The sequence below is a fragment of the Calcarisporiella thermophila genome, assembly GCF_041956535.1.
Source record: "Calcarisporiella thermophila strain CBS 279.70 unplaced genomic scaffold VTP21scaffold_37, whole genome shotgun sequence".
Lineage (NCBI taxonomy): Eukaryota > Fungi > Calcarisporiellomycota > Calcarisporiellomycetes > Calcarisporiellales > Calcarisporiellaceae > Calcarisporiella > Calcarisporiella thermophila.
The window spans coordinates 22,888-36,258 of NW_027192227.1; the positions used below are offsets into that span (position 1 = coordinate 22,888).

General features: G+C 37.7%; 5 protein-coding genes across 5 annotated transcripts in view; 4 read left to right on the plus strand and 1 right to left on the minus strand.

The window, feature by feature from the left end:
- The window catches only part of VTP21DRAFT_8115 (uncharacterized protein), a gene marked incomplete at both ends in the record, with an annotated part of 13,091 nt that extends 12,002 nt beyond the window's left edge, over positions 1-1,089 (minus strand). The window contains 2 exons of the mRNA XM_069398931.1: positions 69-607; positions 698-1,089. Coding sequence (XP_069245858.1) covers positions 69-607; positions 698-1,089 — 931 coding nt within the window. The remainder of the gene's footprint in view (positions 1-68; positions 608-697) is intronic.
- A 1,996-nt stretch (positions 1,090-3,085) lies between these two features.
- Positions 3,086-7,472, plus strand: VTP21DRAFT_8116 (uncharacterized protein; the record flags this gene model as incomplete). Its single annotated transcript, XM_069398932.1, has 11 exons — positions 3,086-3,261; positions 3,321-3,543; positions 3,604-4,054; positions 4,120-4,270; positions 4,334-5,447; positions 5,506-5,608; positions 5,676-6,039; positions 6,092-6,213; positions 6,275-7,240; positions 7,301-7,334; positions 7,400-7,472. The coding sequence occupies 11 exons, from the start codon at positions 3,086-3,088 to the stop codon at positions 7,470-7,472; spliced, it is 3,777 nt and encodes a 1,258-aa protein (XP_069245859.1).
- Positions 7,473-7,586: 114 nt separating this feature from the next.
- Positions 7,587-8,685, plus strand: VTP21DRAFT_8117 (uncharacterized protein; the record flags this gene model as incomplete). The annotated part of the gene is made up of 3 exons (XM_069398933.1): positions 7,587-7,674; positions 8,204-8,280; positions 8,476-8,685. The coding sequence occupies 3 exons, from the start codon at positions 7,587-7,589 to the stop codon at positions 8,683-8,685; spliced, it is 375 nt and encodes a 124-aa protein (XP_069245860.1).
- Positions 8,686-9,140: 455 nt separating this feature from the next.
- Positions 9,141-9,465, plus strand: VTP21DRAFT_8118 (uncharacterized protein; the record flags this gene model as incomplete). Its single annotated transcript, XM_069398934.1, has 2 exons — positions 9,141-9,253; positions 9,333-9,465. The coding sequence occupies 2 exons, from the start codon at positions 9,141-9,143 to the stop codon at positions 9,463-9,465; spliced, it is 246 nt and encodes an 81-aa protein (XP_069245861.1).
- Positions 9,466-12,393: 2,928 nt separating this feature from the next.
- On the plus strand, positions 12,394-13,057 carry VTP21DRAFT_8119 (uncharacterized protein; the record flags this gene model as incomplete). Its single annotated transcript, XM_069398935.1, has 2 exons — positions 12,394-12,498; positions 12,563-13,057. The coding sequence occupies 2 exons, from the start codon at positions 12,394-12,396 to the stop codon at positions 13,055-13,057; spliced, it is 600 nt and encodes a 199-aa protein (XP_069245862.1).
- Positions 13,058-13,371: the final 314 nt, after the last annotated feature.

Consider the following 13,371-nt stretch of genomic DNA (forward strand, 5'->3'; position numbering starts at 1 on the left):
GGCACCCTCTTCAATTGCGATGTTATCGGGCGTTAGTTGAACTTGTGCTTCGAATCCGTTGTGCAGACAATCAAAATGAGATTTGCCTTTTTCACCGACGCAAAAATCTTTTATCAATAACGATTCTGGTACAGAAAGCTGGTTTAAACAGTGCAAGGCCAGAAAGTTATTTATCGGGCTGTCCAATATCTTCTTCAACACGTCTTTAAATTTTGCCATCATTCTCTCCACCGCTCCAAGTTCGATCTTATCAAGTCGAGTTAAGATATTTGCAAAGATTGAATTGGATCCATCAGAAACAAATTCCACACCTAAAGCGTACTCCGTTGATTCAAATTCACAACACATGCTTGATTTAAAACCAGGATTCCCGTCTCCCACCATTCTGGATTCTTCTAAGACCAGGTGCTGATAAGAGAAAAGAGTCGAGAACCTTTTCCGTCTCCACTGATGACCGGTACATCGTTTGACATCAGTGATTGCTACATGACTATGTAAAAGTGCAGTTTTGTAGAAATCCTTCACAGTCAGAAGTAGCTCTCGTACTTCCATTGAGTCTTTTAATGCAAGCCGGATTGGGATTGTGTTGACATGCGTTCCGATTATTCTAAATAAATGATTATAAGCATATAACATGATTAAGAATTTCATATTCGTTCAAAGAGTTTAACTTCAGAAGATATAATATACACGATACCTGGCGCAATCCCCTTCATCTTGCCCCGAAATAATACAGGTATAGATGACATCATCGCAGCGAGTATAATGTCGAAGAACAATTGCCCAAATTGTTTGCAAAAAGTTTAGCACTGTCACATTAAAACTCTTACAAAAAGTCAAAATTTGATCAAATTGCAATTCAAGCTTGTATTGCAGTGATTTCGTCCGAGCACTTTGTTTAGGCCTGTCGAGTTCATCGCTAATACCCCTAGTATGCCATTCCTCTGAAATGTCGGCTCCATCAAAGGTGGAAACCCAAAACTTTCTTGCCTCGTCTACATATTTAGCCTGAAGTAAAGTCGGGGCTTCAATTACTCCTAGAGTAGAATCTGGATGTGAAGAGGCGTCTATAACACGAACACGTGTCATTATGGAGGACGCAATTGTAAGATTTAACACTACCAAGCTCTAGTTAAAAGTATCTTTGGTGATTGTAAAAGTCGTTTCTGCATTTAAATAACTATAAACTATGCTAAATATTTTGCTAATACATGTAATACTACACAATACTCGGAGCTCCAACTTGTTTATTGGAACCAAGTAGTATTCCATGCTGGTATTTTGGAACGACACACTTTTTTAACCAGATGGGTCGAATAGAAATAATAGAAGGTCATAGGAATGAAGGTTACACGAGTACAAAAGTCGACGATAGCTAGATAGGATAGGCGACATAAATTTTCTCCCAAGAACAAAGTTATCTCACTTTCACGTAAGTGTAAATAAGCTTTAGTCAAATATTATAACTAAATCAAATATGTGCAACCACATATTGCCCAAGGAAGGTTAGTATATAATTCACCATAAGCAACAAATAGTAGTATAATACACTTATCTCTTTAAGCCAAGCGTATTCGACGTCATATATGGAGAGGTCCAAGCAAACACTGCAGTCAACATTTCGAGCCGTTAATCAAAATAAAATGATAGAAAATAATAAAAGAAAGGCTTAAGTGGTCAAGGTATAAATGGGAAGAAGCTACCAGAAAACTTTTGTTCTGAAGTCCAGCAGAGGCGAATGTATGGCAAAATAATAAAATAGTGCAAGAAAAAAATTATATTGCCGTTTACTTTGAAGGCGAGAGAGGAAGCTTTTGTCTCTCTTCATATCGCTCTAACCATCACATACCAGCAACCACAATATCTTCGCAATGAATTGATATTATTTATAAAACTTCAATATTTCAATAACTTCTTTCCAACGAAGGTGATTCGATCTTAATGCATAAATACGATTTCAAAATTTAAGTCATATTGCTTAAACAAAGATCAGAATAATGTTTACAAATATTTTTTCCGTTGTGAATGCTATATCCTATCATATTATGCTGCAATTGATCAACAATATAAATTGAAAGTTCAAGACGCAAAGGAAGTAATCTTATCAAAGTATATGTTACCATAATTTTTAGAATATCCCTGAAATCTAATCCTCCTCGATTCAAAGCTCTTGTTAATTTTTTTAACCTGAATTTACCAAAATATACTAGCGCCCAATTTGTGAAGTAGAACAAGGTTACCTCGGTAGGACGCTGAGAAACATATTGGCCAATAATTTTCCTCGAATTAGTCTATTTCATACTGATAAACCTCAGTTTTTTTAAGATATAAATATTTATAAATACAGTTGTATGTATTAATAGCTGAGTAGTTTTTTATTTTATGAAATTACAATACACATTGCCAAGCAGTTTGAATACAATACCGCAATAAAACTTCGGTAATAGCTGCTTAAAACTTTGAAATCTTGGATAATTTATTTATTCCGATAAATTTAGTTGTAATATTCTATACTTGTACACGTTTTTTTGCCATTGTGCCATGTGAATAATCTTATCAAACATAAAATTACGACTTAAATCAAAAACTTTAATCGACAGCCTGAGAACAGCTGCTTTTTCAATTTCATATATAAAAATTCAATAAGCCAAAATATTCATTTCGCAGTATGAACCATTTAAAGCTTTTATGTGGTATTTTAAAGTTTTCAATTAAGATACACATAACTGCAAATATAATTTATGATATGTTTTATTCAAGAAAAGTTTGAACAGTAAAAACCAACAGCTAAAACAATAGCTATTGCATGGTCAAATTTTATGGCTACTTTTAATGGAAACAGTCATTGTAATACAGCTCATTTTTAGCAAAAAAAAAAAAAAATACACATGATATCCTCAGATTCTCTAATATGATTTGTGTTAGGTTACATATTAACTTAAAAGTAGATTTTTGAGGTAAATTCTCCAAAATATAAAATGGAGTTGATTGAAGTTGATATGTGTTGGAAAGTTTTTCTGAATGCTTTATGTTTCTATATTAAATAATTTAATCCAAAAATAAGGGCACTTTGTTTATTTCATTTATGGAGCTTCCTACATTGAATGGTCCTAGCGATACCAAATCTATCCAATTGCCGAAAAGAAAAAAAATATTAAAAAATCCATTCAATAAGCAATCAACACAATATGACGAAGTTTTCAAGATATCTTATTTACATCTCTATCGATATGCGAGTAAGTTTGATATGCTTTTGATTTCGTAAGTGTTTACATACCAGTATATGTCAGCTACATATTCTAATTAAATATTTCCTACAGACTCGGAATATTATCAAGTATTATGGCAGGCGTTTCGAAATCGTTTGTTATTGTATTGCTATGGAAAGCTGTTGCTATCATCAGATCGATAGATGACCCTAATTATGACAATCAGGATATAAATGGTGCCATTATACCGCTTTTAGGATTAGTTATTTCAGTCATACTTTCCTCTTATTTGTTAAATTGTTTTTGGTCACTTGCAGGTGAGAACCAGACTAAGGTAAATGAATTACCCATTTTTCTAAGGCATATTTTATATTCAGTTTATTTTTTTGCATAGCGTATCCGCGAACTGTATTTCCATGCGATTCTTTACCAAGATCAAAGCTGGTTTGATCTAAACCAGTTCGAGTCTCTTAGCACACGGCTTTCATCTGACACTTTGCTTATCCAAGAAGGTCTTTCAGAAAAAGTCGGGTTTATTCTTATGGATACGTCATTTGCAATTTGTAATTTTACGCTTGCGTTTTATTTTGGATGGAGAGTGTCAGTTGTATTGCTCGTGATTGTGCCAATGTTTGGATTTTCAGGCTATGCGTTTGGACATGTATTAAGGAATCAGACACAAAAAGTGCAGAGTGCTTATTCGAATGCTGGGATGCTAGTAGAGCAATGCATTTCTGGAATTCGCACAATTGCCTCCTTTTCCATGCAGCAGCAATTTATTGATCGCTTCAGTGCATTTCTCAATGTTGCCTATCAAGCTGGCGTACGTAAAGCTACGAGAGCAGGTATGTAAATCAACTGATATGCTTTATTTGAGAAGGACTATACTAATATTGAAATTGAATTGAAGGAATCTTTATGGGACTGTTTGAGCTTATTGATTTTAGCGCCTATAGCTTTGCTTTTTGGTATGGGGCACACTTAATTTCTCAAGGAGTTACAACTAGAACGGTGGCATTACAAGCGTTTTTTTTAATAGCGTCAGGATCGGCTGTAATTGGGTAATTTCTTTCTCTTCTTTACGAATACAATCACCAGAAAAATATTCATTCAAACATGGATAGTCAAATAGCACCCAATTACAAAGCGCTTGTGGAAGCTCAGGTAGCAGCGTATAAAATATTTGCAGTCATTGACTATAGACCGGCTATCACATCAAGTATTAATCCCCAGAGCAAAAGCACTAATTGTAATACTTGCCAAGGCGAGATCACGTTTTGTAACGTTCATTTCAGCTATCCATCTCGCCCCAGTATCTCAACATTGTCAGGGATCGAATTCAAAGTTCCTAGTGGCAAAACGGTTGCACTCGTTGGCGCTTCTGGAGGAGGAAAATCAACCATTACGCATTTGATACAGCGGTTTTATGATCCAACCTCGGGCATGATTTTGCTGGATGGAATGGATCTGCGAGAGCTTAATATAAGTTGGTTGCGAAAGCAAATCGGAGTAGTTGGGCAGGAACCGGTTCTATTCGATGATACTATTCGCAACAATGTTGCTCTCGGTGCACTCAATCGTAATCCGACGCAAAAGGAGATCGAGGAGGCATGTATTATGGCAAATTGTCACGATTTCATTATCAGTCTGCCTCATGGATATGACACGAGGGTTGGAGAACTAGGCTCCCAACTATCAGGAGGTCAAAAGCAGCGGATTGCCCTGGCGAGAGCTTTAATCCGTAACCCAGCTATCTTGTTGTTAGATGAAGCGACGTCCGCACTTGATACTGCATCCGAAAAGCTGGTGCAAGAAGCACTGAAATCTGCATCCAAAAATCGGACAACTCTAATCATTGCACACAGACTCTCTACGGTTCGTGAGGCAGATTGGATAATTGTGATAGAAAACGGAAAGATAGTTGAGCAGGGCACACACGCACAATTAATGACGAAAGGAGGTATCTATATGGCATACGTGCGGAAGCAACAACTCAAAGATGATGAGGACACCAAGGATGAGAACTACATTGATTCTCCCTTCAAAATGGCGAGTAAAATAGATCAGGAGAACAAACCGAGCATTATAAATAATTTGAAGGATAACAATAAATTGACTAAAACAGTCGGGGTGGATATCTATTCAGAAAAACGACCTATATATAGGACATTGCGAATGATGTCCCCGGAATGGATATTGATTGGATTAGCCACACTTGGTGGCTTCATAATTGGAGCAGTAAGTTGCTCATCATCTCTTTTCTTTGCTATGATTTATCTGAAAGATCATATTCCAGGTCTACCCTATTCATGGTCTATTCATTGGCCGTATAGTTGACGTTTTCGGACTACCCGCTGATCAAGTGGAAGGAGCTACCAGGTTTTGGTCTCTTCTATATGGTAACCACCTCGAGTTCTTAAACTACCATTATCAATCTCTAAAATATCACGTTATTTTGTAATATAGTCGCATTGGCTATCATAAGCTTCATTGCATCTCTACTAAGAGACGGAGTGACACTTTTTTGTGGTGAACGCTTCGTTCGGCGATTGCGGGCGCAAACGTTCCGCAATCTCTTACGTCAAGAAATAGCCTTTTTCGACCACCCCGAACACACTACAAGTGTCCTTACATACAGATTAGCTAAAGACGCTACAGAGATTTCGGAATTGCCAAAATTGGTCATTGTTGATGGAGGAAGTGCTATTTCGGCACTGTTTTTTGGTTTACTCATAGCTTTTAAATATGGGTGGAAATTAACATTGGCGCTGTTACCGGTAATGCCCCTTATTATAGGCTCGTTGCTTTTCCGCCTTAAGTCACTAAATGGGTAACAATGTTGCTGCATAATATTGAGATGGGATTCTAAAGTATAGATATAGGTTTTCAGGAAAGGTGGAGAAGGAATACCGGCTAGCTGGAAGGGTCGCCGGAGAGGCTATTCGCGAAATAAGAACCATTGCATCACTCGCAGCTGAGGATGTTTTCGAAAAGAAGTATGCAGGTTGGTGACTCGGTTAGCCATAATTTTCAGCTTTATTTGACGAGTTTGATTTTATATACAGAATATTGCCAAGTGCCCCATAGTTTCGCAATGAAAAAGGCTTTTATTACCTCCATTGGATATGGCTTATCTGAAGGCTTATATCATCTCGCTCATATTTTGGGATTATATCTTGGAGCACGTTTTATACAATCCGGTGAAATGACCTCTCAGCAGGTTACAGTAGTATTATTTACTGTTATCTGGTCATCTCGGGGACTAAGTCAATTCTCCAGTCATATGCCGAGATTTGTAAAAGCAAAACGGGCTGCAATCAATTTGTTTGAATTGCTTGATAAAAAATCTAAAATCGACCCAGATGCAACGGGTAAATGTGTAGCAATAGCTCCTGGGACTGCGGAATTGCAAAATGCTACTTTTGCATACCCAATGAGGCCCGATATAATTATATTCAAAAATATATGGATGTTAATTCGTCGATATCAAAAGGTCGCCATAGTAGGCCCAAGTGGGTGTGGAAAATCAACCATAATTTCTCTGTTGCTCCGATGGTACGATTGCAATTCGGGTGCGGTATCCATTGATGGTATAAATGTTAAAGAGTGGCAGCTGGATTATATGCGGCAAAGAATTGCCTATGTTGGTCAAGAGCCGGTATTGTTCGATATGACAGTGAAAGAGAATATCTTACTCGGGTGCCGAAATGAACAAGACGTGACACAAGAGGAAATCGAAGCAGTTGCAAAGAAGGCAAACATACACGACTTCATCTGTAGTCTTCCCAATGGATATCATACACGAGTAGGCGATAAGGGGAAGCAGATTTCTGGAGGTCAAAAGCAAAGAATTGCTATTGCAAGAGCTCTTTTGAGAAATCCTGAAATCTTGTTATTGGATGAAGCCACCAGTGCACTAGATTCGGACTCGGAGAAGCTGGTACAAGAGGCACTAGAAATTGCAATGCTAGGCCGTACGACACTTGTCATTGCCCATCGATTGTCTACTGTGCAAGATTCTGACCTTATCAGTGAGTATTTTCATATTCCAATAGTTGTAAGAATGATTGTTAACTCGATAATAATGTTAGTTGTAATGAAAGATGGTGAAATCCAAGAAATAGGGTAAGATTATTTTTTTAATTCACCCTTTTCTGGAAATTGTGTTGACAACGCAATACAATTCATAGAGAGCATTCCAAGTTGGTTGCGTATCCTGGGCTATACCGCGAGCTAGTGAAACAGCAAAACCTCAAATATTAGTGGACTAATATATTGCGGTTAGTGGCTCTTCTGCTCCATCTCATGTTTCACTATGATGAGGCAGTTTTTTTAGTCAATTTGAGCTACTCTCATTGATTTTATAGCATCTGTATAATGGTTCTTTTTGACTTACTTCATAAGTATGGTGTAATGGAGAGGATATTTAATCACAATAACTATATAGTTAATGAAGATGGCCAGAGTAAATTAATGGTTAAGATAAATATCATAAACTTTGAAACTGTAGGACAGGCTGAGTCATCAATGTCCTTGCTTAGAGAGATATGGCTCGAGTGTTTCACCCCATCATACATTGTTAGTGGAGTTATGCTGCATTATTTCTTATTTTTTTTATTGTTTTATTTTGACATTGTGAAAGATGCTGTGCACTCTAGAATTGATTGACGGAAAAATAATTCTTACAAAAAGGGTTAGCCTAAGGATATCTTAGTTTTCTAATTCTGGTAGTGAAACAGAATCGAAGATTTCATATTATAATGAGTGGGAAAAAAGCTACCTCAATATAATAACTATCATCTTTGCTCGATTATTTTTCACAGACAAAATCAATTTAGGATATCAGCTCTAGTTATTTAGTTGTAGTAGGTTGAGTCATTCGAGCCATACCACTCTAAGCCTGAATATTGACACACTGGTATTTTGTACCGGTTTCAATAATATAATATATACAATCCAATAATGTGTACAATTTCTCCAATTTCTAAATCCAGTATGTCTGCTCAGGCTTGGAATCTCCCACATCACTTCTCATCTCCAGCTGCGTGAATTTCTAGTGCTCTGGGTGCTGGTGCGCCAAACATTTTGGTGCGCCGCCCTAAGCTAGCATGAATTATGAAATAGCGCTGTGCTTCGAATAATCTCTCCCAATCACCTCACTGACTAAATCCAGTATCGGAATTTCAACTCTAACGCCAGATTTGGAAAGAGGTCATATTGCTAAGAAACAGTCAAATGCCTAATGTAAAATCACCGATATCGCTAGAGAGAGGGCGAGCGATTCTTCTTTTTCAACGAGTCGTCTGCCGGTCCACTTTGGCGCATTAGAGATTATGTATTGGTGAAGTTACGCTGCCATAAACCATTCCGCCTTCGTCGTGAGGAAAAACAATGCCGCTCGAGAACGCTCAATGCTTTAGTTGTCTCCTGCCCACGAATTTGCCTCGGACACCATGCTTTGATCCCAGCGCACTAAGCCAACAAGTATCCAAATTCTGACATTCCATTTGACCCAGTGAGTCAAGGGAAAGGCCAGTTGCTGTACAAGCGTCATGCACAGTCATCAGAGCCAGAAAATCAACGACTCATGTACCAGTTGCACTTAAACCGTGTGGAATGCTTGCTGCTACTCATCCACTCCCGACTTACGTCCGAACTGCCGCTTCAACCCCAAGATAAAGCAGCACAGAAATATTGGTGGGGAAGAGCTACAAACTTCTGATGCGCATGCCCGCTCATATTATTCCCGAGTTAAGGCAAAGCAACTGGTTGCCGTAAAAGAGATGCTATATAGATCCAAAGCCTTTCGCTAGATGGGTGCCTCGGTATTACCACCATTTTATCAATGATGATTAACACGAAGAACGCTCAACCAGCGCCGTTACTACCTGATAAAGCTTCGCTGCGAGAACGTGAGATAATCGAATAGTAATGGGCGAGCTTATGGTACAAGAAGTAGATGAAGTGTCTATTTCACCTTGGGCAGCACATGTCATCTTTGTCCCAAAGAAGGATGTGGCATTACGATTTTGCATCAATTTCTGGTGATTGAATGCAAAAACTCTCCTTGATCGTTATCTCCTATCGAGAATTCCCGGCTTGATGTTCTATTTCTCCGAATAGTTATGGTATTCGTCGTTTGACGCCAAAAGTAGATTTCATCAAATATCACTTGCAACAAAAGATGATCGATCAAAGACTGGACATCATGCCTACACGGATCTGTAACAGTATACTAGAACGCCATTCGGAGTAAAGACCGCACTTTTCACTCTTATTTTCCAATATATCGATCCACAAGTTACTGGAAGATGAGAGTTCGCTGCAATTTATATTGGTAATTTGATCGTCTCAGGCAGGAATTTTGAGGGACATCTTTGCACTGCTCAACGATTTTTCTACCCATTATCCATTAGCCTTTCATAAATAAATCGTACCTCTACTTCTCCAAACTCATCACACCGGGTCATTCTGATTCTGGACACAGAATACAACTCTGTAAGAGGAAACGCGTGCGACCTTGCTGTGGGAAAAACCATTCTCTATAAGAGTTGAAACTCCTCCTCGGACTAACCTTGTAACATATTACAATTTTGTACGAGATCGATACTAGGTTAATTTGAGATAAGGGAGAAAGGTAATAACTCCGTATCTTATTCCAAAAAGCAAAATGCCCAAAATGTATACTCAAACAGTGATGATGTAAACAAGCAGCCACTAAGTATAAGAATTATCTAAAACTATCATATGTAACAGGGAGTTAAGCACTCCGCGATTATGATATTGACAGACTCCGACCAGCACTAAATTTTGCTTATCCTAACTTTGATTAACCATTACACCTTCACATATATGCAAATGCGGTCGGAATCAGCACTGTATTTGCGCAAGATCGAGTAGATGCGGAAAGTGGCTAGTTTTCCTGGAGATCCTCCATTACATTCGTCAATCCAAGCTTGCCATACAGAATTATTTTGCAACCGAACTCGAGTGTCTAGCCATAGTGTGGCCACTCTCCCATTTTTGACGCCTATTTTGAAAGCTCCTAGTCCATCTCCTTACCAATCATATTGCACTTTGATGAATACCGGAATATCGATGACCGAATGCTAGACTCCTTCGTTGAATAATTCGCTTTCGGATTTATGACTACACCTCCTTGGTCAATCTCACGCTAACTTGAATTACTATCTAGGATGTCGATTCCGAAAGTAATCATCGTTTCCATTCTCTCGTTCATGCAAAACATCACTGATGAAGTGGATGTCGATTACGAACATGGGCAAAAATTTGGCTGAGACAATCAATTTTTAAGCGCTGTACCGCAAGCCTTGAAGAGCTTAACCATAGCATATTTCATGCATTCTTTACAAGCAATGGATTTTTATTCCAACGAAGTTTAGACGAGATTGACTAAGAGTGTTTATGCATCTCGGATCATGAAAATTTTCAAAATTCTTACTACTCCAAAGGGTGCACGATGCTCTCAGCTCGGCCCACTCTGGAAGGAAAAAGACATTAGAGCTGATTCAGCGATAATACAACTGGCCCAAAATGACGGTTGATGCTCAATGTTATGAATCTATTTATGCTCACTGCTAGCGAAATATGTCATCAAATTAGAAAGCGGTTATCCTTCTCTCTCCCTTGCGATATTAAGACTAAGGTGGCGATGGATTTTTTCACTTAATTTCCATGAGCATCAGATGGTCCCGGCACGACACAGGAGCTAGTGGGTCAATTGACTAAACATGCACATTTCTTCGCAATCAACAGAGGCATCGCCGCGGCCTAACTCGCTCAACTTGTTCTATTTTATTTGACCAAGTTTGATTCCACTCCATAAAACACTCAAGCGCAACATTACAGACTGATACCAAATTCACTTAAGCAATTTGTAACGAAGTCCTATTGACACTATGAATATGGTTGTCATAGATTTCGACTTACCACTCTCGGGAAGATGGACAAAGAGTTAATCGGCCGCGAGTGAAAATGCTTAGTCTCTTCCTCAGTTCAATAATTATTTCTAGATATGAGATAAAATTTTTGCTGTCATTTTGTAGTTATTTGACTGTTTTTTTTGGCGTATTAACTATTAAAAGTTGCATGAGTGCGAGCTCGAGAGGCACCCACATTATTATGTTCTTCCTAGTTCTATGTAAACACGCCTATTTATATTTTATCGTTCCTCACCTACCTGCTATTTTTATTGAGTTTACTTTGTCTACCTGTCGAGCCGTTACAATCTAACTCTGTGCTGTTCTTTGTATTTATATGTATTAGCTGCTTTCATACTAGTACCATGTGGATAACCATAACCTAAAAATTGACTCGATAATATAACCTGAGAATAAATTCCTTTTCAATGATATAGAAAATATTTCCTAAAAGCAATTTAATCTTTTCACAATATACGCTCTTATACATTCACCATTGAAATTGTAAAATTATCTTATAAAATGTTAACTGTAAAGATATTTTCATTGGTTTATCTACACGGAATTAAACCCGATCCTTTCACAGTTAAAAAGGTTACTCCCTACTCAAATTTCAACACCGCTCTAAAATACAATAGTTGGGAAAATGAGTGGCTTTGGTATTCCACTTTTACTATCAAAGCACTACAAACACTAACTTCAAACTATATAATATGCTTTGGTTTAGTTGCACGTTAACCTTAGAGCATGTATCATGTATTAATATAAAAATTATATAAAGGGCTTTTTCGAAAACGGTACATGCACATAAATTTTTCCTGAAACGTGTTTAATTGTATTATTGAAATCCAAGCAATCCAATCCAGATTTAAGTGTATCATATTTAGCTAATCGATGGAACTTTTCAACCTGGATGGTGCCAACCATACCCATTCCACCCCACCTCCGAAAAGAAAAAATGTTTTAACAAATCAGTTTCGAAAGCTGATTAAAAAAAAAGAAAATGTTAACAAGATATCTTATTTTCATCTTTATCGATATGCTAGTAAATTTGATGTGCTCTTGATTATGTAGGGATTGAGTTGGAATAGGGCCAAATCCAAATCTAATCATATATTTTCAATAGTCTCGGAATATTATCTAGTATTACGGCAGGCATTTCTAGGACATTTGGTATCGTATTACTATGGAAAGCTGTTGCTACCATCAGTTCAATAGGAGATCCTGACGCTAGTAGCCAAGATATGATTGGAGCTATTATACCCTTTTTGGGAACAGTTATTTCAGTCATGCTTTCATCCTATTTGCATAATTGCTTTTGGTCACTTGCTGGTGAGAATCAGACAAAGGTAATCGAATTTTCCATTTATTCTATGACATACTTTTTGAATGCATATTGTGATATATGCATAGCGTATCCGCGAGCTCTACTTCCATTCAATTCTCCACCAAGATCAGAGTTGGTTTGATCTAAACCAGTCGGAGTCTCTCAACACTCGTCTTTCAGCTGACACTTTGCTAATCCAAGAAGGCCTTTCAGAAAAGGTCGGGTTTCTCCTTAAGGACATATCGTATGCTATAGCTAGTTTTACACTGGCTTTTTATTATGGATGGAGGCTATCGATTGTATTGCTTGCGATTGTGCCGATGCTTATATTTTCAGGCTATTCTTTCGCAGTGGTATTAAAAACACAATCTGAAAAAGTTCAGGGTGCTTATTCAAGTGCCGGGGCCCTGATAGAACAGTGTATATCCGGAATTCGCACAATTACTGCCTTTTCCATGCAGCAACATTTTGTTGAGCTTTTCAATGCATATCTTAATGTTGCGTATCAAGCAGGCGTCCGGAGAGCTATAAGAGCAGGTGAGACAATTAAAGTGATGTTTTATGAGAATGACCATGTTTAATATTATAAAATTGAACTCAAGGGATTTTTATGGCGCTGGTGGAGTTTATTGATTTTAATAGTCATGGCTTTGGGTTTTGGTATGGAGCACGTTTAATTTCTCAAGGAGAAATATCTAGATCAGCAGCATTACAGTCACTGTTTTTAATAGTTGCCGGATCAATCGCAACAGGGTAAATTCTTTCTAATCTTAACAAATACCAACATGATGACAATATCCTTTCCAATATTATTAGCGAAATAGCACCAAATTATAAAGCACTTGTGGAAGCCCAAGTAGCAGCTTATAAAATATTTCCAGTCATCGACCGTAGG